Below are 21,917 nucleotides of genomic sequence, written 5' to 3'. Positions count from 1 at the left end.
TGCAGTTTGAGCCAATGCTATTTTTCTGAAAATGATCAAGTTACTTGTAATTTTTTCATGAAATATTTGTGTTGGAACGCAAATACCGGTGGATTAAAAATACACGGTTTGCACACAAAGGAAATTAGTTATTTTCAGAGATTTCGTTTGATTTGTATTTTCATTTCAAAGAATGGAAGCATTTTGTTCAAAATTCGAAATTGAAATTTCATATTACAAATTCTTCTTCAAAATAACAGGAGATGAATGAAAAAACAAAGTGTTCAGTTCTGTAATTATAATTGCATTTGAATCCTTTTTAATTGATTTTCTTCTTTGTTTTCTATTTAAGAATTATTTTATGAAGTCAAGCTCCACACAAAAAGATAATAGAAACAAAAATCTCGAAGCGAATAGATTGAGTAAAATATTGGAAAAGAAGAACTCAGATCCATTTTCATATTGAGCAGTTCGTGAATTGGGTAAATTGATTGATGAACAGAAAATATCAGTGGGTGTTGTTCTCAAAATTTTGAAGCGTTTTGAATGTTTTCAAATATTGAAACATACAAGAAATTTAAGTTTTGGATTTATTTCATTGGGCAAAAGATTTGAGAAGATGATTGTTGATGAAGAAAAGAAAAAAGAAGAAAAGAATGAAAAGTCACTCATTGAGCTTTGTGAATGCTTCGCTTTGCTGAATTTATCGATCATTTCAGATGAATTGAAATCGATTTGCGTGTCTTGTCTTCTGAAAGTTGGATTGAAGAGGGAGAAAAACGAGGAAGTTCAAAAAGAAGTGGAAATGGCTTTGGTGGCACTGAGCAATGTTGGATATGTGTGAATGAGTCTGTTTCATTTTTAAAGAGATTGGATTCTCTCTCTCTCTTATTTTCTCACAAGGATCTTGAAAAATACCTGTATTTGTCTGAGATCACAGAAATCATCAAACATCATCAGGAACATCACAATCGTACACAACTGGCTTATCAATGCGCTTGGCAGTTTTCAATAAACAGACTAATCAACGACAATAGTTTTGAAGAAGTGATTTTGGATGAGCTGCATTTTGCGAGAGAGGCAACAACAGAACTGGAAGAGCTGACAAAGTGCGTGAATTGGAAAAGAAAAGAAACAAATGAAGTGAAAGAACTTGACGAAGCAATGATAATCAGGAGATGGATCCAAACATTTGAGATTTATTTTCACTGTTGTTGATTGAGAAATGAAGAATTTGTTGAGATTTTAAGTAGAATTCCTGTGTAGTTCGAGCAGCTAAGTATAATAGCAGTGGAATTAGTAACTGGTGCACTTATCCAATGATAAATTCAGCAGAGAGAAGATTCGTGAAAGTTGATAAGCTGTTGAAGGGAGGTGCTGTTGATGCTGTTTTGGAGGGGATTAAGCAGCCAACGTAGAATGAAAGAATGACATTTGAATAATTGATATCATTTCTGAATTTTTCAAAGCGATCGAATGAAGTGTGGGATTGTGAAACGGAAGAAGTATCGAGAAAAGAGATGAAAGTGGAGGTATAAGAAAAGAAGGAAGAAGAGTGATGTGAATTTTTTGAAGACTGGTTGTGCCATCAAACAGAAAGAAGTAAATTTGAAAAAATTTTCACCAAGTGAAATAATTGAGGTTATTTTGTTTCTTTTTAAAAGTACTAAAAAAACACACTTCATTGTTTTCATTTCCAGTCGTTTTGCTTTGAATTAATCATTATTTTTCAAAGATACGTGTATTTTTAGAAAAAATATGGAAAAATTATTTTCACATAAAGAATCGAATAATTTCATAAAAACCAGGTTTGTTTCAAATTCATGACCGAAACTTTTTTTCAACACAAATTATTGGAAGTTACACGTTTTTTTCACAATCCATCAATTGTTTTTTGGAGAAAAAAAAAATAAATAAATAAAAAGTGGAGATAGAATTTTCAATCAGGCACTAACTATTTTTACGATGAATATTTTTTTCTTATTCTTTCATTATCTTCACTCTCAAATTTTGTCTTGTTTGGTGAAATCAAAAATGTTAATAATTGAATAAAGGGTAAGAAAAAATACAAAATGTCTCTGAGCATATCAAGGCAATCTTCAAATCAAACAAATTTGCAATATGCTCAAATTCTAGCAGAACTTGCCGAGCAACGTAGAATTTCTCAACAAACAACTTCTGAACTTCAGGAAAGATTGACTGAGATTGCAGAATTAAAAGCTTCTATTAGCGAGTTAAAATCGCAATTAGAAGTTCAAGAAAAGAGTTCAGAAGCTGAGGTTGACCGGTTAAAAGCAAAACATATGTCAAATGTTGCTGATCTTGTTGGAAAACATGAAGAGGAAATTCGCCAATATAAAAGAGATATTAAAAAGAACCTTTCCGATTTAATACAATCGCAAAACGAACAGAGAATGCAATCTGAGGTTTATAGACAAAAAATGAAAAGGGAAGAGCAAATTCAGTCAGATCTCAGAATCGAACTCATAAACACAAATAAAAGAGTTGATTCAATTATGGAAGAAAACAATCGTTTAAAGCAAGCTCTTCTGGAACGAAAACAAGGCATCAAAGAAGTTTGACATTCTGATCATATAAAATCTTGCACTTTTGATAATTATATGTTTTTTGAAAATATATATATAATTTTTTTAAAAAAAATAATATTCAGAAAGAAATTGTTCACGAAAGCATGGAAGATAATGAAAATCTCAAGGAGCAAAACGTAAGACTAAAGATTGAACTTGAAACATTACAAGAGCAATTAAAAGTTGTTCAGCCTTTATCTGTAAAAAACGAAGAAAGAATTTCTCAAATGAACAAAGAATTTACCAATATTCAAAAGCAGCTTCTGCAAACAAGTGATGCACTTAGAATGGAAAAGCGACAAAAAGAAAGGTTGAGCGAAGAAATAGCAGAAAAAGAAGCTGAATGGGCAGCAATGTATCAAGCTTTACAGTCTAAAAATAATGAAGCTCAAATGAAGATCAATGAACTGCAGAGGCTCCAAGATTCAAAGGAAGGAGCCTATGACAGAGAAGAAATGAGCCATATGCAGCAATTAAATGATGAAAAGTTTGGCAAAAAGCTTCAAAGATAGACTTTTCATTCTTTTTAATCAAATTTATTTATTTCATAATAATATTTTTGTTTTTCTCTCAACAGAAGTAAAAATGCAGAAGAAGCGAAAATACTTCGACAAGAAATAGAAGAACTTCAGCTGAAGATTCTGAAGAAAGAAGAAGAGGAAGAAGAAAAAGCAAAACTTCGAAAAGAAATGCGAAGAAGCAGAAAAAGCGAGATGAAGAAGATGAATAGAACGATTTTATTGCTTCTCAACAAAAGTGAAGAAGCAGAGAAGAACGAAGGGAAATACACAAAAGACACAGAAAAAATGAAAAGAGAGACAGAAACTGAAGCAAAGGAAGAAGAAAAGAAGGTGGAGGAAGAAGAAGAAGAAGAAGGTGATGATGAAGATGATGAGGAAGAGGAAGAAGAGCATTTGAATAGGCAATTGAATGCATTGAACGAACAATTGAGGAATTTATTGAGTGAAAAATCGATAAAAGAGGCAGAAATGAAAGGGAAAGAAGAAGAAGTGGAAAGGATGAAGGAGAAATTGAAGGCGACAGAAGGAGAATTCAAAGAAATATACCTGCGAATAAAGAAGAAGGAAGAAGAAGGAAGAAGAAAGATGGGGGATGAAGAAGCAAATGATGACAAGATGAACGAAAGGATATTGTTGATGGAGGAGGAGAAGATGAAGATGGAGAGAGAGAAAGAGGAGGAATACGAGAAAATCAAAAGGAAACACAAAGAAGAAATCGAAAGTGGGAAGAAAAAGATGGCGGAATTGAAGAAAATGCTGAGTGATTTAGAAGAAGAAAGAAGAGAAGAGGCAGAGAAGAGAGAGAGGAAAGAGAGAGAAAGCAAAAGAGAAGCAAAGAACATGAAGGAAAGGATCGAAGAGCTGGAGAAGATGCTGAAGGAGAAGAAGAAGGAGAACGAAGAAGAAAAGGAAAAGAGAAGGGTTCTGATGAATGATGTGGCAGAGCTGAAGGAGAAGAAGAGAGAAGAAGAGAGAGAAAGAGAGAAGGACAAAGAGAAACTGCACAGCTTTTCGCAAAAGATAGCCGAAAAGGAAGAGGAAGCGAAGGAGATACGGAAGGAGATGGAGAAGCTGAAGGAGACGATGAAGCGGAGGGAAGAAGAGAAGGAGAAGGAGACAAACGATGCGATGGTGTATCAGGCAGAGGTGTGGAGAAGGGAAGTGTTTGAGACGAACGAGAAGCTGATTGAAGAGAGGCGAAGGAAAGAGAGCGAGCTGAAGAGCAAAGAGGAAGAAGTGAGGAAGATGTATGAGATGGAAGAGAAGGAGAGGAGGAAAGAATACGAGCTGAGGCTGAGTGAGCTGGAGAGGGTGATTGAGCAGATGAAGGAGGAAGAGAAGGAGAAGGAAGAGGAAGCCAGCCGGGTGATAGAGACGATGAGGGAGGAGCTGGAGAGGAGGGAGGAGCAGAGGAAGAAAGAGCTGAGTGCGTCGTTGAAGAGCGAAGTGGGTGTGATTGAGCAGCAGTTCGAGAGGGAGCTGATGGAGAGGGAGAAGAGGATTAACGAATTAATGGACAAGCTGAATGAGGTGAGGAAGAAGAATGCAGAAGAGAAGCTGCAGAGGGAGATGGCGATGAAGGAGAAGGAGAAGGAGAGAGAGAGGAACTACAGAGAAGCTGAAGAGTTGAAGGAGAAGACGAGGAAGATGCAGATGAAGCTGAAGGAGGAGGAATGGAGCACGCAAATGGAGAATATGAAGGAAGAGATGGAGATGGTGGTGGAGAAGGAGAGGAAAGAGAGGGAGAGGATGAAGGCAGAATACGAAAGAGAGAGAGAAAGAATGCTCAGAGCACAAGAAGCGAAAGAGGAAGAAGCGAAGAAGCTGATTGAAAATGCACAGAAAGAAGCGAACAACTTTGCAAAGCAGAAGGAGAAGGAGATGGCGTTGTTTAAAGACAAAGAGAGCAGCAAGGAAAGAGAAAGAGAGAGGGAGAAGAAGCTGATGATTGAGAAGGTGAATGATGAGAAAAGGGAGAACAAACGGTTGAAGGATACAATTGATGAATTGCAGATGAAGTGTGTTATTGTTTTTTTCTGATTTTTTTTTAATTGAAGCAACTTTTTTGAATAAAAACAATTTTTTATATGAATTTATTCATTTTATTATTCTTTTCATTAAATTAATCATTTTTTCTCCCCATTTATTTAATTTTATCAACAATTCAGAATTGGAACACTGTCTGACCAGATCAAGCAGAAGAACCGGGAGATCTTCCACACTCAGAAGCAGATCTTCACCTCGCAGCACCCGCAGTTCCTGAAGCGTCTGAAGCGGCGTGCGAAATCCCGCATCTCAGCGCTGAAGCAAGAGCTTGTGTTAAAATCTCTCCAGTGCGACAGCTATGAGGAGGAGTATGGGAACATCATGATGCAAATGGCGAAGGAGGCGCTGGGCTTCTACGACTGCTACGTGCTGGGGGCAGTGCATGCAGGGAATGTGCTGTCTCCACTGGGCGAAGAACTCGGCGGACTGACACCAGCCACTGCGGCTCTGGTGGCAAAGGCTGGTGGAACTGGAAGCATTGGAAGTGATGGAAGAGGGATGAGAACAGGATTTGCTGGTTCTTTCGCTTCCGCGTATGCATCACCTTCTGCTTCTTCTTCTTCTTCTGCTGCTACTGATGCTTCTGCTGCTTATGCTTCAACTCCTAATGCTCGTATGCAGATGCCAAATAGACTGACAGATCAGCTTGGTTTATCTTCAAACATTGTGCAGCCATCTCCTCTTCCTCCGATCCTTCCTCCGCTTCCTCTTCCTTCCACCATTCACTTCGACTCCAATCCATCTTTAACTTCTTCTTCACCTTCTTCTTCTTCTTCTTCTTCTGTTTCTGCCTCTCCCTCTTCTTCCACTCGCAATGCAGACACTTCTTCTTCTATCCTGTCCACCCCACAAACATCTCATCTGCCTTTCTCTTCGACATTCACACCAGCCATAGCAACTGCCACAGCCACATCCACTTACTCCACCCTCAGATCTTCTGCTCCCTTCATCCCCTTCAAAACCACACAAAATCCTCTTCTCCTGCTGAATGCAGAGACGAAGCGCTGGCTGAAGGCGAAGGAGGCGAACAAGGAGACAGCACCGATGCTGCCAGCAACGTTGGCTGTTCCGGAGAAGCTGAGAGGAAGAAGAAGGTTGCAAAGAGAAAGAGACTTTATGAGAGAAAGGGAGATGGATAGAGAAAGAAGACAAAAAGGAGAGAATGGGGAAGAATATGATGATAAGGACAGCTATTTTGATGGAAGGTACAGAGAAGAGAAAGGCAAGTACAGTTTGTATGAAGCGAAGGTCAGCCCAACGCTGACGCCGCTGCCGTTTGTGTATGACTTGGAAGATGAGAGTGAAGACTTGTTTGAGAACATTGATGAAGACGATGAAGACGACGACGATGATGATTTCAATGATGATGTGAATGTGAAGGAGGCAATGGACGAAGTGGAAGAGGCATTCAGAATCAAAGAAAGAGAGCGAGAAAGAGCAAAAGACGAAGCAAGCCGAAGTCTTCTCTCTCGCAGTCAGCTTGCAGCAAACCTCCCGTCTGCTCTGAAGGCGCAGCATTTGACTTCGCGTTGGAGCAGATACATGCAAAACAGCAGCCTCACACCCACTCGCAATGCTCAGCCTTCTCCAAAACAGCCAGCCAATCTTTCGATGCGCTCTGCTTCTCATCTTGTTTCTGGTGGAAGTCCTTCTGCTTCATCCTCTTCTTCTTCTTCTTCTTCTTCTTCTTATTCTTTCTCTTCGCCTTATTTGCTTCACCAATCACCTTCTGTTCTTTCTGCTTTCAATTCCACTGTCCAACAGACTCTTCCCATCACATACACTTCTCACTCACGCACATCTTTGTCTGCTTCACCACATCACACAATGTCTCTCTCTTCTTCTCCATTCAAATCATCTTCTCCTCATGTTTCATCATCATCATCATCATCTTCTTCTTCTTCTTCTTCTTCCACTTCATCCTCTTCTTCATCAGTGCCACTGTCTTCTCACTTGTCCTCCTTCATATCCTCCCTCTCCTCTGTATTTGACCCATTCCCTCTCCTTCTGCTTCTTTCGAGTCTCTTTTCAGATGTGTGTGCAGTCGATGCGCAGTCTTCGCAGATATTTGAGAGGATTTCGATGAACTTGGCGAAGGAGCAGAGGCTGCGGATCGAGCAAGGCGAACTGAACAGGAAGAGAGAGGAGGAAAGGAGGAGGAAAGCAGAAGAGGAAGAAGAGGAGAGAGAGAAGAGGGAGAAGGAAAGAGCGGTGAAGGAGAAAGAGAAAGAGAAAGAAATAGAAGAGCTGAAGATGAGTGTGCGAGATTTCACACAGAAAACTGGAGAGTTAAGAGAGAAAATCAAAGAGACAACGAGCAAAGCAGAAGCATTGGAAAAGGAGAAAAACGAAAGTGATAGAGAAAAAGAAAGGATTGCGTTTGAATTGAAGCAGAAAGAAGAAGAAGTTTGCAAGTTAAGCGAAGAAATAAGAGAGCTGAAGGAGATGAAAGAAGAGTTTGAAGTGAACGAAAGAGAAAGAGAAGAGAAAGCGAATGAATTGAACAAGCTCTTTGAAACCGAAAGAAGCAATTCTGAAGGCAGAAAAGCAGAAATCCAGAAGTTGACAGAGGAGAAAAGGGAAGTTGAAGAAAAGCTGAGCAAAAAGAAAGAGGAATTTGCAGCGACTTTGCAAGAGATGCAGGAAAAAGTGGTTAATTTGCAGAAGAAATTTGATGAAGAAGCAGCAAATTTGGACGCACAGAACTTGTCGTTGTCGAGCCGAATGAAAGAAATGGAAGAAGAGCTGAAGGCGCTGGCTGTGCAGAATCTGGAGCTGAAAAGCGAGAAGGAGGAAAAAGAAGGGGTTATCAGCAATCTTCAGAGAGAGGTGGAGAAAGAAGTGCGCAAGCGAAAGAATTTGGAGGCGACGTTCAATGAGGTTCTGGATGAAAGAGGAGAAGAAGAGAGAAAGAGAAGAGCGCTGGAAGAGGAAGTAGAAAGGAAAAAAGTGGAGATGGAGCTGCTGATGAAGATGGTGGAAAAGAAGGAGAAGGAGAAAGACAGGCAGGAAAGCGAAGTTCGAAAGAAGGAAGAAGAAGAGGAACAAACAAGAAAGAAAAAGGATTTTTATGCCGAAGCGAAAAGAAAGCGTGAAGAAGAGGCAGAAATAGAGAAAATTAAAGAGTCAATGCGAAGGAAAGAAGAGGAAGAAGACAATCAGCTGAAGAAAGAAAAAGAAGAGCGAGAAAAGCATGTGAAAGAGATCGAAGCCGAAAGAGAGAAAATGCCTCCGATTTCGTCACTTGTTTATGTCTCGCCCTCTCAAATGCATGAAATAAGCCCATTTAATAAAAACTCCTCATCTCCGTTGGGCAATTCTTCTTCCTTCTCTTCTCTGTCTGCTCTTTCTTCACCAGATACTTCAAAGGCATTAACTTTTGACAAAAGCATTTCCATTACAAATAAGACTGTTCCATCGCCTAAAGATTCTATTCGATCGCATGCTGATCCATTGGATGCTTCTTCGTCGTTCTTAACGACAAATCCTTCTTCTTCTTCTCCTTCTTCCTCGTCTTCTTCTTCTTCTCCTCCTTCTCCTTCTTCTTCTCCTCCTCCTTCTCCTTCTCCTTCTTCTTCTTTGCTTTCAACAAGCTCAAAATTATCAACAGCCAAAATACAAACGTCTCATTTGTCATACGATGCGAATAAAATTAACTCGACTATTTCAAGCAATTATCCTGGATTATACGAATCTTCGCAATGCAAGAGTGAGGAAGATCTTTTTCCAATACCATCCTTTCACCTTTCCTTTGATCCAGACAGATTCAGCGAATCGACGAAATTGATCTGAAATTCAACTTTATTTTCTTCTTATCATGCTTCATCTTTGACGTTGTTTCAGTCATTATGTCTGGACACAACTATTTTTTTATTATTTTTAATTCTGAATAGCCAAATTTTTTATCTTTATCATCGCTCCATGATTTCAAAATACACTGGCAAATGTTATTTCTTTTATTATTGCATTCTCTCCTAATTTTTCTTCTTCATCTCAAAAGAAAATTAATCGTATGTGCTCGTGCATAACAAGTTTTAATTGGACATTCATAAATTTGTTGGTTGTTGATCGAGTGACAATTGATTGATGAAAAGACAAGATTATATATTTGTCTTCTTTCATTAAATTCGCAATTCTTTTCATGTGAAAAAAGAATTTTTTTTCTTTTTTAAATATAATTAAAGTTATTTATTTTACACTATTTATCAAGCTTTTTTTGGTCAAAGTGGAATCAATAGATTCAATGCAGATTGGATCACATTATTCAAATTGAAAAAAAAATTCAAAATTGTGGGGTTGTTTAAAAATACCCTTGTTTATTTAAATTGACTGGCTTATTTTTAAAATGCGCAAGCGATTTTGAATTGAATGTGCAAAACATGAAAAATGATTGTGTTAGATTATTAGCATGAAAGATTGATATAAAATAATGAAGTTAAATTTGATTTTCTTTTTTAAAAAAATTTGATCTTTCAATAATCTTCTCCGAAAAAATAGAACAATTCGATACTCCGTTAAAAACGTTATTCTAACATATGCAATCGAAGATATGAGCTTCACAATGAGAGTTTGAATGATTGTTGCAATTAAAAATTCAATTTTCCCAATATACAAATCATAAAAGCTTCTGAAAACTTTCAGTTTATTTTGTCACAATTGTCAATTGTTTCTTATAATTGTTACATCAACAACAACTTCAATGTCAACTTTATTAATTCCCTTTGGATGACTTTGCCTTTAAAGTTTTTTGCAACAGAAATTTTCAAATGATATTGTTTAACATTTTTCGCCTTGTTGAGAAACAATATAATGAAACATAAACAAGAAATATATTGAATACTTAATGTTTAAAGGAATATTAGGTTGCTTTTCAAGATTTCGTTTTTTATAAAGAACATTTAAAATTTTTTCAAAAATAATTTTTTCAATATTTTTTTTTATTTATTCGATAACACAATTTTCTTCCATGTTATAAATTATATAAACCATTTGCCTTTTGTTGATCCATGTTTTTATCTTTCTTCATCCTCAGGATTACTCGCAACCAGATATTTAATTTCCATAATCACATCTATTTATTCTCTCGTGTCTTCATCAACAGATTTCTCTTCCGACACATTCAGAACACTATCAAATGATCAATCGTTACTTCCCTCAACTGCTCAGATAATTCACTCTCTGCCTTCAACACATCTTTTCTTCACCAAACACAATCTTCAGCAAATAATCCTGTGGAAAACGAAGGAAATGAAACTGACAGAAAAACACTTGGATTGCAGGATTCATTCGTACAGGAAAAACATCGCTTTGGATGGTGCGAATGGAATGATACAAATGGTGGATCAAGTCATGGTGGATCACTTTATGAAGAATGCACAAATGCTAACCTCACAATCACTTCTTGTTCATTCAACAATTGTTCATGTACAGGTAATGGCCATGGTGGAGCGTTATACTGTAATCATTCGTTGAAGTTAAACATCTTAAAATCAAATTTCACAAGTTGTTCTGCATTACATGGAGGAGCGAATTGTGTAGTTAATCCTCAATCCAATTCTGTTTGGACATTCTCAGAAAACAGAGTTGAAACTTGTGAAATGACTGATTGGTGTGGAACTGGCTGGTATTTCAGACTCAATAATATGCCAAATAATGCAAAATACTTGTTTTCAAGCTGCATGTGTATCGCCAATACTGGTGGCAATTCAGCCGGATCGTTAACATTTTATGACCCTCCAAATAATAAACCTAGCCAATTTTCAATCAATGATTGTCAGTTTAGAAATAATAAATTGACAAGTGCATCTTCCACACGTTGAGGAGCTGGACTGTGTTGCACAAACACCTTCACTTGGATGAGCGGGTTCAAATTCATCACATTCTGTTTCTTCGATGGCAACACAGCAACGAATGGCAGAGGAAATGATGTGTTCTTCAATGGTAATTTCATTACTCAATCTCCATTTGAGAATTGTGGATCAACAACCTCAACAAAAAGAGAGTGGAATCAAGGAACATCTGACAACTCCGAATACAACAGCTGGCTTCCAATCATCAACCACGCAGCAATCACCAGTCTCACCCTCAACAGCCAAAGCATCTTCCACTTCACCTCCCTCACAGCGCCCCTCACTCTCACCTCCTCCAACATCACCGATATCACCTCCACAGCCACCCCCGCCAGCTATGTCCTCTCCTCTGCCACCTCCCCTGCCCTCTCCATCTCCCTCGCCAACTGCACCATCACCAACATCAACTCAGCTCCGCTAAACCAACAGACTGCCACCAATGACGGGTGCATCTCATTCGCCTCATCTGCCCCTGCCAATTCGTTTTCGGCGAGCAACAGCAATTTCTCCAGCTGCTCTGTGAGCGAAAGGAAAACGGATATCGAGAAAATAAAAGAGGAAAAAATTACAGAAAATGCGGGATGCTTCTAAAAATAGATGCAAAGGCGAAAGGAAGAAAATGTACTTCTTTTCAAAGAAGTTGGCATTAGAGATTTTACGGGGATGTGGTATGAAAATGAAGAGAGAATTGATAACGAAAATAAAGATGACTTACAAGACGAAAAGAAAGAGGGAGTTTTTTAAGAAAGAAAAAGAGAAAGATCATTTTTTTAATTTTTGAAATAGAAACATCAGAAAAAAACATGATCAACAGAATTAAATGAAATTGAGGAAATGATAAAAGCAAAAGAAATTGGCCTTTGATTCCACAACTTCAACATCGCTGTGCAATGCTTGTTGTGAAAATATTTACAGTTTAATGAAATGTTTGCAGGAAAAATATTTTTTTTCAAAAAATTGTCAGAATTATATTGTTTTCTTTTTATTATTAATGCAAAAACTATAAAAATTATCTTTGAAGCGAATCATTCTTCACACAAAACTCAAAACAAATTATAATTTCACTTTATTAACAAATTATTTATTTAATATTTATTTTATTTTAGCGTGAAAACAAGCTTCCATAGAATTATCGAGGTTTGGTTAATAAGACTGTCAAAAAATGTTCAATTTTTCTTTTATTTCCACTTTAATTTTATCAGTGTTTTTTGTTTGTTTTATTTTCCCTTCCCACAATTGTTATTAATTTAAATGATCTTTTCTAATTTAAAATCTCTTGTTGATTTTTAATTTTTGCCCTTTAATTTGAAAAAAGTGGTCTTTATTCAAATTAACATAGGTTTATTAAAAAAAACCTCGATTAATTCAAATTTCTCAATTTAATCTGCATTGTATCTAATCAACACCTATTTTGATCACACACATTTTAATTTTATATTTTTTCTTTCCTTAAACAATCTCTGAACTGAAGATTTTTTAGCGTTATACGACTGATTGTTTTCGTGTTTTATTTGCTAGGGTTAAGAAAAAGGTAAAAAAGTGGGGTTTTCCAAGAAAATCCAATTATATTTGTAAATTAATGATAAGAAAGAAGATGATTCTAAATATTTGAACAAAGTTAATTTTTTAAAATCAAATAAGAATATATTAAATATTGATCATTTAATGTGCTAGAAAAATGATTATATCTGTCAATATTAGCGTGTCGGTTGAGTCCATTCTGACCCTTTTTTTCTATTTGATATTAATTTGTGTGCGAAACGAATGTAATGACAGTCTTCCACAAAAAATTGTTGATCTGTCCTTTTTTTTATGTCTATCATCCAGAAAATTTAAATTGTTTGAAAAATCCGATTCTTAAAAATACAGATCAAAGAATAATGAACGAAGACAATATTTTCATCCTGGATGAGCGAACAAAAAAATAAAAAGAACAAATATCAAGAACTGTGCCTCCTCTATCCGAATATTGATTTGAACCAATCATTTGCCCTGTGATTCATCCTTTGGAAGAACAATATCACCAAATGATACGGATGAAAGCTCAAATAAAGGAAAAAGAAGAGAGAGAGAAAAAAATTGAGGAGCTGCGAAATGTGGAATTTGGTGGAAAACAAAAAAAGAAAAATACTTACACGCCTGCAACTCTGGATAAAAGAATGAAACTTTCTTCTCTTTGCAGGAAATACGGCCAAGAAAAATCAGAATCATGGAATCCAAGCGAATGAGCATTGACCACAATACCTTCATCAATGTGTCTCGCAAAATTGAGAAGCGGAATTGATATTTCCTTTCCGTTAAATCATAAAGGAAGAAAGCAAAATGCATTCAATCAATAATTCAAAGAGATTATCAGAGAAAAACTTCGAAAAGATCTATTGACAACTTTAAGGAAAATGTCAAAAGAGATGTCAATGACAGGAAGAACAATAGATAGAACAACAATTCATCGCATGCTTACAGAAAAAAATGAAAATACTCAGAAATATCCACAATTTTCATTAGAAAGAATAACAGTCAGATTTTCATCCGGAAATACAGAGGAAAATAAAACAATTCGAATTGCTTTTGTGGAAAAGTTTTTCGAATATCAAAGAGATGGAGCTATGATATTCTTCATTGACGAAACATCCTGGAATATTGAGTGCATTCGGAAATATGGATGGTCACAAATGGGTGAAAAGGTGTTGATTCCGCCACCTCCTATTCATCAATGTTTGACAGCTGTCACGTCAATATCAACAAAAGGAATGGACTACACAGAAATTGTGCGAGGAACAATGAACCATGAGTTATTTGAGGCCTGCACAAAAAAATTTCTTCTATCAATCATAGAAAATGATTCTTCTGTTATTGCCTTAGATAACGTAACAATTCATCACATTCACACAGATGAAATTGTGAAGGAGGCTGGCCATCAAATTTCATTCAATGCAGTCTATTCCCCAATTCTGAATCCGATCGAGAATATTTTCGATTTTTGGAAAAAGAGAGTGGAGGAACAATCTCTTTGTTGGGAAGGTGAAAACCACTTAATTTTCACTATTCTTTAAACTTTCAAAGAGATTTCTCCAAGAGAGGTCAGAAGAACAACTTCTCACGTCGAAAATGTTATCTGTCCACAACTGCAGGTAATTAAAAAACTTGTGCAAGTTTTTGTCATTTTAATTAATTGTTTCCGACTTTTTTTTGCAAATAAACAATAGAGATCCTTATTATTTCATCATGTTTTGTAATTTCGTATTTTTCTGAAACAAATATAATCAGAAGGATGCGCTTTTAAAGAAAATGTTCTGCATGTTTATATGATTGATGAAGAAAAAATATAAAAGGTTAAAGATTTGTTGATGACAAACATTAAAATGATAAAAACCAATTAAAAACAAAAATAGGAACTGATGGAAAAATAGACATTGAAAAAAAAGAAAAGTTCAAAATATTTCAATGACAGTCAATTGTTATTCTCTAACTGATAAAACATAAAGGAGTGTTCGTTAATTGCGTGTAATTGACTTAAAAAACAACAAACCTCAGCAAACATTATTTCTTTTGATATTTCTGACACAAATAGTTATTTTTTCATGGCTCAAAGGTTCGAAAATTCAAAAAAATGCAATTTTGAGACACTATTCGCTTATATCCTTGAAATACGCAAAACACTGAACAAGAAGAAAAAATGCAGTGTTGAAAAAATTATACTGAAATAATAACAAAAATAAATATAGAAATCAAACAATAAGTGTTGACAATCCACACCCTCTTCCTCATTTTTGTTGTTTGCTTTATAAAAATGTTTATATTGTCTAAATATTTTCGAAAAGTTCCTTTTGTTTAATTTTCAAACAAAACAAAAATTTCATTCTTCGATCAAATTTCGGTTCTCAAACACAATTCTTCACTAACATGGAAAAAAAACCATTATCGAGATTGTTTTTTCATGACTTTGAAATTTGGTAAGTTGGTACAGAAATTTGTTCGAAATATGAAAATTTTTCATTTATAAATAAAACAAAAGGAATTTTTCTAAAAAAAATATTTAAACTGATGGCATAAACCGCTAAAGTTAATTTATTTCAAATCCCATTGTAGTTAAAATATTAATCAAAACTTCAACGAAACAATAATATGAAAAAGGATCAACAAAATTATGAAAGCTTTAAAACAAAACTTTTTTCAATTACCCCAATAAAATATTAAAAACTCATTAAACTCTGAAATTACCGTTTTTTACTAATTTCGAAAATAAAGTGCAAATTTCTATTGATTAATGTTTAAAGAAATCCAATTTTTGAAGTTTATCAGAAAAAGACATTCAGTAAAGATCGGTTTTAATCGCCTCCATTCTAATCAAGACTGCGAATAATCACAATTTTTCAAAAAATGATATGTATTTTTATGACTATTTTCAAATTTTTTTCAACATGAAAATTGTTGTTTTCTGCTTCAATGTTAACGATAACGTTCAATGATGCATTATTTATTGCCAAATTCATAAAAGATGGTCTATTTTGAAATTCTTTGTATTTTTTCTTTTTTGTTGGATAAAGATATATTAAGAAATTATATTCAAAGAAAAAACTATTTCGGTAATAATCAGGTTCGATTATAATTGCAAAAAATCGTGAAAAATGGATTGTGATAATAACCGAGCTTCACTGTATTTCAGTTTAATCTGAAAAAACAATTTATTATAAATGTTTAAAAAAATAATAATTATAATTCAAAAATTAAAAAAAAAATTAAGAATAGAACAAAACAAAACAAAACAAAACAAAACAAAACAAAACAAAACAAAACAAAACAAAACAAAACAAAAAAAAAAAAAAAAAAAAAAAAAATCAGCATAAGTGTGACAATTTGATATTCGTCTAATTGTTTTGCTTTTTCTGAAAACTATTCATTTCGAAACGGTCAAACAAACAAAAAAGTTTAAATTTAAATTAAATGACACTTTTTTCAAAACAATGAAAATATTATCAATAACTATATTATAAAGAAAGCCTTTAACAACCAAAATTAACTCTTTTAAAAAAAACGAAAAACACTGACTGATCAAAAATTTTTATCACAATTCACTCAAACCTTAAATGAAAAAAAAACAATAAATAATAACCTTTATACAAAGTAAATTAAATACAAAATACACAAAGAAATTGATCCAGAACTTGATAAAATCTAAAATGATAAATATATTAAAATTTACTTTGATAATAACATCAATTTACCTACAAAATCAAGATCAAGAAGATCCATCAACAGGAGAGCCTACTACTATTTATGTGGGTCAAAGTGGCACCTCAGATGCAAGTGGGAAAACATTTGAAACACCAGTGAATACTCTGGAAAAAGCAAACACTTTGCTTACAGGCGATCCAGCGGAAGGGGGATATCACATTAAAGTTATTGCAACTGACGAATTTCCTACAAGTGAAGCTGTAACATTTAACAAACAAAAGGGAATCACCGTTGTGGGAGTCGATAAACAGGGAAATGAAGGTGAAGACCAAACAGAAATCGAAGCAAAGGCAACTATTGTTTGCTCTATGACAGATGGCACTGTTCTTTTTACTTGCACGCAAACAGTGGAATTCAGGAAAATCTCTTTTAAGTTTGGAACACTTACGGGAACAAATTCATTGATTCATGCAACAGATGCTTCAGCTTCGCTGAGTTTGATTAGCTGCGATTTTGTGCGACCGAATCAACAGACACCCGGAGGAAATGGCGAAGGAGACGAATCACAAGCACTAGGAACCACTCTTGTGAAAGTGGAAGCAGGCATATTGACGATGGAAACAGTTATAGGCACAGCCACCGAGAATCCAATTTCGTTTTCAACATCGCCGTTTTTGATTACTGGAGTGACAAAGGTTTCTTTGAAAGATTTGCAATTGTCAGAGATTACATCGAAAACAGGCCCTGTGATGAAAATTGTTGGAAGCGGTGAGATTGGCATCGCAGTGACGTTGGACGGCTGCAAATTTACAAAATGTGCATCAGAAGAAGCAGCAGCAGAACCACAAACGGCAAAAAGCGGAGCGTTGTATATTGAAAGCAGCAATCTCGCCAGTACATTTGAAATCTGCGATACAACCACTACAACATTTGCTTCATGCACCTGCGCCCATGGGAAGTCTGGAGGTATTTATCTGAAAATGGATGGGATTACAGACTATGAAAAATTCACTTGGCCTTCAAGCGGAAAATTGACATTCACCGGATGCACAGCAGGGACAGGCAATACACAGAAAAAGACAGGCTTATATCTTGAAGTTCAGGCTTCTGTAATTGCAGATATTGCAAATAATATGCATACTAAGTTTGCAAGCGAATACAAGCGAGGACAGGACGACTGGGTTGTCGCAGCATTTGGTGGTGCAGGTGTTGACGATATCGATTTTACTGAAGAATATTTCGATCCAGAAGATCCACCAACAGGAGAGCCTACTACTATTTATGTGGGTCAAAGTGGCACCTCAGATGCAAGTGGGAAAACATTTGAAACACCAGTGAATACTCTGGAAAAAGCAAACACTTTGCTTACAGGCGATCCAGCGGAAGGGGGATATCACATTAAAGTTATTGCAACTGACGAATTTCCTACAAGTGAAGCTGTAACATTTAACAAACAAAAGGGAATCACCGTTGTGGGAGTCGATAAACAGGGAAATGAAGGTGAAGACCAAACAGAAATCGAAGCAAAGGCAACTATTGTTTGCTCTATGACAGATGGCACTGTTCTTTTTACTTGCACGCAAACAGTGGAATTCAGGAAAATCTCTTTTAAGTTTGGAACACTTACGGGAACAAATTCATTGATTCATGCAACAGATGCTTCAGCTTCGCTGAGTTTGATTAGCTGCGATTTTGTGCGACCGAATCAACAGACACCCGGAGGAAATGGCGAAGGAGACGAATCACAAGCACTAGGAACCACTCTTGTGAAAGTGGAAGCAGGCATATTGACGATGGAAACAGTTATAGGCACAGCCACCGAGAATCCAATTTCGTTTTCAACATCGCCGTTTTTGATTACTGGAGTGACAAAGGTTTCTTTGAAAGATTTGCAATTGTCAGAGATTACATCGAAAACAGGCCCTGTGATGAAAATTGTTGGAAGCGGTGAGATTGGCATCGCAGTGACGTTGGACGGCTGCAAATTTACAAAATGTGCATCAGAAGAAGCAGCAGCAGAACCACAAACGGCAAAAAGCGGAGCGTTGTATATTGAAAGCAGCAATCTCGCCAGTACATTTGAAATCTGCGATACAACCACTACAACATTTGCTTCATGCACCTGCGCCCATGGGAAGTCTGGAGGTATTTATCTGAAAATGGATGGGATTACAGACTATGAAAAATTCACTTGGCCTTCAAGCGGAAAATTGACATTCACCGGATGCACAGCAGGGACAGGCAATACACAGAAAAAGACAGGCTTATATCTTGAAGTTCAGGCTTCTGTAATTGCAGATATTGCAAATAATATGCATACTAAGTTTGCAAGCGAATACAAGCGAGGACAGGACGACTGGGTTGTCGCAGCATTTGGTGGTGCAGGTGTTGACGATATCGATTTTACTGAAGAATATTTCGATCCAGAAGATCCACCAACAGGAGAGCCTACTACTATTTATGTGGGTCAAAGTGGCACCTCAGATGCAAGTGGGAAAACATTTGAAACACCAGTGAATACTCTGGAAAAAGCAAACACTTTGCTTACAGGCGATCCAGCGGAAGGGGGATATCACATTAAAGTTATTGCAACTGACGAATTTCCTACAAGTGAAGCTGTAACATTTAACAAACAAAAGGGAATCACCGTTGTGGGAGTCGATAAACAGGGAAATGAAGGTGAAGACCAAACAGAAATCGAAGCAAAGGCAACTATTGTTTGCTCTATGACAGATGGCACTGTTCTTTTTACTTGCACGCAAACAGTGGAATTCAGGAAAATCTCTTTTAAGTTTGGAACACTTACGGGAACAAATTCATTGATTCATGCAACAGATGCTTCAGCTTCGCTGAGTTTGATTAGCTGCGATTTTGTGCGACCGAATCAACAGACACCCGGAGGAAATGGCGAAGGAGACGAATCACAAGCACTAGGAACCACTCTTGTGAAAGTGGAAGCAGGCATATTGACGATGGAAACAGTTATAGGCACAGCCACCGAGAATCCAATTTCGTTTTCAACATCGCCGTTTTTGATTACTGGAGTGACAAAGGTTTCTTTGAAAGATTTGCAATTGTCAGAGATTACATCGAAAACAGGCCCTGTGATGAAAATTGTTGGAAGCGGTGAGATTGGCATCGCAGTGACGTTGGACGGCTGCAAATTTACAAAATGTGCATCAGAAGAAGCAGCAGCAGAACCACAAACGGCAAAAAGCGGAGCGTTGTATATTGAAAGCAGCAATCTCGCCAGTACATTTGAAATCTGCGATACAACCACTACAACATTTGCTTCATGCACCTGCGCCCATGGGAAGTCTGGAGGTATTTATCTGAAAATGGATGGGATTACAGACTATGAAAAATTCACTTGGCCTTCAAGCGGAAAATTGACATTCACCGGATGCACAGCAGGGACAGGCAATACACAGAAAAAGACAGGCTTATATCTTGAAGTTCAGGCTTCTGTAATTGCAGATATTGCAAATAATATGCATACTAAGTTTGCAAGCGAATACAAGCGAGGACAGGACGACTGGGTTGTCGCAGCATTTGGTGGTGCAGGTGTTGACGATATCGATTTTACTGAAGAATATTTCGATGTATCTGTTGAAAGATATTTGAAAAGTGATGGATTGAAGAATAATGATGGTTTATCATTTGAACACCCTTCTAATTCATTTATTGACATGGTAAGATCATTTAAATATGATGTGAAAAGGAGACAATATTCTATGAAAATCATTAAAAGCGCAAACGCATTAAAGGTCGATTCAATTACGTTTGATGTTCCTCAGGGAATAAATATTGAAGGAATTGAAAAGACAGATGGAGTTGAAGCAAACAAGGAAGCATTGTTGAACTGCGATATTCATCCAGGAGGAAACTTGTTTACATGCAAGCAAACAATTACATTTAAGTATTTAGCCTTCATTTTCCCGAACTCATTGGATGAAGTTAAAAAAATTAATAAAAACTTCAACACAGATCCATTTGCTTTAATTTTTGCTGATAGCGAATCAGAATCTTTAACTCTTAGCAACTGCCGATTTGTTAGACCAATAACTGGATCACAAGGAAGAATGCTCAAAAACGTTGATGGCAGCAGCAGCATTGCAATCAATCTTGTGAAAGCTTCAAAAGGCTCAATTTATCTGGATTCAGTTTCATGTTCCGATGAAAAAGAAAAAGTTACCTTTAACGAGCCATTAATTGACATTAATGGAGCGAACAAGATTAATTTAAAAGGAGTGGATATAAGCAAAGTGGACATTGTTGAAGGAGCTGCGATTAACATTGAAGCCGGCGAAAGTGTTTCATGCGACGTCAAAGTTGAAGGATTGAAAATGAATGAAATCTCTTCTAAAAAATCAAAAACAGCAGGACTACTCATTGATTTAAAATCAGATAAATCCAAAGTGGAAATAGGAAGATCGGAAAAATGTTCATTTAAGTCATGCGCTACTCAGGAAGGCAAATCAGGAGCTATATACATTGAACTGAAGAAGGCAACATCAAATTTGGCGCTTCCAACAGAGAATAATTTGGAAATTGATGAAACAAATTCGGCAGGCTCATCATCTGCATCATTGTGCATCATCGCTCCAGACTTTGATGAATTTAGTAAACAAAATGGTGCATTCGATTTCGCCAAAAATTACAATGACTCAAATGCAGGGTGGGTTGTTGGAGCATCTGATCCATCTTCTGATCCAGAGGACGTTTATGAGAAGTATGTGAAGAAAAGCAGCGAAGATCCCAATCCTGATGAAAAAGAAAAACCAAAAACAAAAACAGCTGTGATTGTTGTGGCTGTTGTCGTTCCAATTGTATTTGTGATTGCAGTTGTTGTTATTATTATAGTTGTTGTTGTTATTGTCAGAAGAAGAAGAAGATCTAAATATAGTGAAAATTCAGATGATGAAAAAGATAACGAAATTGAAATGAGCGCACACGTCTAAAAGTTTAAATATCTTCTGATGATTCAAACAAGAACATTTGAATCACTTTTTAAAATTATTATGGATTTTTTATTGAATAAATCTGTTTTATCTTTTATTTTCGAAAGTTAAACCCAATAAACTATTTCAACATAGTTTATTATTATAATTATAATTATCATTGCGTTTATTGTTTTTGCGAATGAACAAAAAACACAGTCGATTTGATTCATTTTTTATTTATTCGCATTCTTTGTAATCCACTATTTTAATCATTCAGTTATACCCTGTATTTTAAAGTTATATTTTTCATCATTATTATTTTATATCACTATTTAAAATTATTGTGCGTTTCTTTTTGATATTGAGAAATGACCGTTTAAAGCTTAATTATTTCACATCATTACGCTGAAATAATGACTAAATGAATGTAACAAATTGAATTTCTGGGATTTTTAAATGTGTACAAAGGGGTATGCGAATTTCATTTTCAACAAGAGTTTTTTAAAACATCAATCAAAGCAAACAAAAAATGAAAAGAAAAAGAAATTCTATTTATTTATCAAGAATACAACAAATCGATTCAATTTGAAAAAAAGAAAAAATACAAAAAAGTTGGTAAAATTATCAATTTGAAAATTGAAAATAATTCATGATGAAACTATTTTGATATGTTAAATTCATTTTTAAGCTTAGTAAGCTCAATTCTTTCAATAAGCGATAGCATTCTTATGAAATATAAAACTCCTCTACTGTATATATGCGCATTGAGCTCCTTTATCAATGGCAGATTTGAAAAAGATAGATTTTCAATATCAT

At 35.7% G+C, this 21,917-nt stretch overlaps 3 protein-coding genes across 3 annotated transcripts; all 3 read left to right on the top strand.

Moving 5' to 3' along the window:
• Window positions 1-1,499: 1,499 nt before the first annotated feature.
• On the top strand, window positions 1,500-9,330 carry MONOS_5161 (uncharacterized protein). Its single transcript, XM_067875286.1, has 4 exons — window positions 1,500-2,555; window positions 2,651-3,054; window positions 3,145-5,106; window positions 5,257-9,330. The coding sequence occupies exons 1-4, from the start codon at window positions 2,052-2,054 to the stop codon at window positions 8,924-8,926; spliced, it is 6,540 nt and encodes a 2,179-aa protein (XP_067725751.1). The 5' UTR covers window positions 1,500-2,051; the 3' UTR covers window positions 8,927-9,330.
• Window positions 9,331-11,026: 1,696 nt separating this feature from the next.
• Window positions 11,027-11,404, top strand: MONOS_5160 (uncharacterized protein; the record flags this gene model as incomplete). Its single annotated transcript, XM_067875285.1, has 1 exon — window positions 11,027-11,404. The coding sequence occupies one exon, from the start codon at window positions 11,027-11,029 to the stop codon at window positions 11,402-11,404; it is 378 nt and encodes a 125-aa protein (XP_067725750.1).
• Window positions 11,405-17,705: 6,301 nt separating this feature from the next.
• Window positions 17,706-21,119, top strand: MONOS_5159 (uncharacterized protein; the record flags this gene model as incomplete). Its single annotated transcript, XM_067875283.1, has 2 exons — window positions 17,706-18,481; window positions 19,856-21,119. 2 exons carry the CDS (start codon window positions 17,706-17,708, stop codon window positions 21,117-21,119), a joined length of 2,040 nt encoding a protein of 679 aa, XP_067725749.1.
• Between the last annotated feature and the right edge of the window lie 798 nt (window positions 21,120-21,917).

Source organism: Monocercomonoides exilis (assembly GCF_001643675.1).
Source record: "Monocercomonoides exilis strain PA203 chromosome Unknown scaffold28-1221067, whole genome shotgun sequence".
Taxonomy (NCBI): Eukaryota; Preaxostyla; order Oxymonadida; family Polymastigidae; genus Monocercomonoides; species Monocercomonoides exilis.
This window is presented reverse-complemented; position numbering and strand designations above follow the sequence as displayed.

Excerpts from the sequence above, each read along its gene's own strand:
- MONOS_5161 (XM_067875286.1), top strand. The coding sequence starts at position 2,052 with ATGTCTCTGAGCATATCAAGGCAATCTTCAAATCAAACAAATTTGCAA. Across the intron at positions 2,556-2,650 it reads GAAAACAAGGCATCAAAGAA|AAAGAAATTGTTCACGAAAG; the intron begins GTTTGACATTCT and ends AATAATATTCAG. Across the intron at positions 5,107-5,256 it reads ATTGATGAATTGCAGATGAA|AATTGGAACACTGTCTGACC; the intron begins GTGTGTTATTGT and ends TCAACAATTCAG.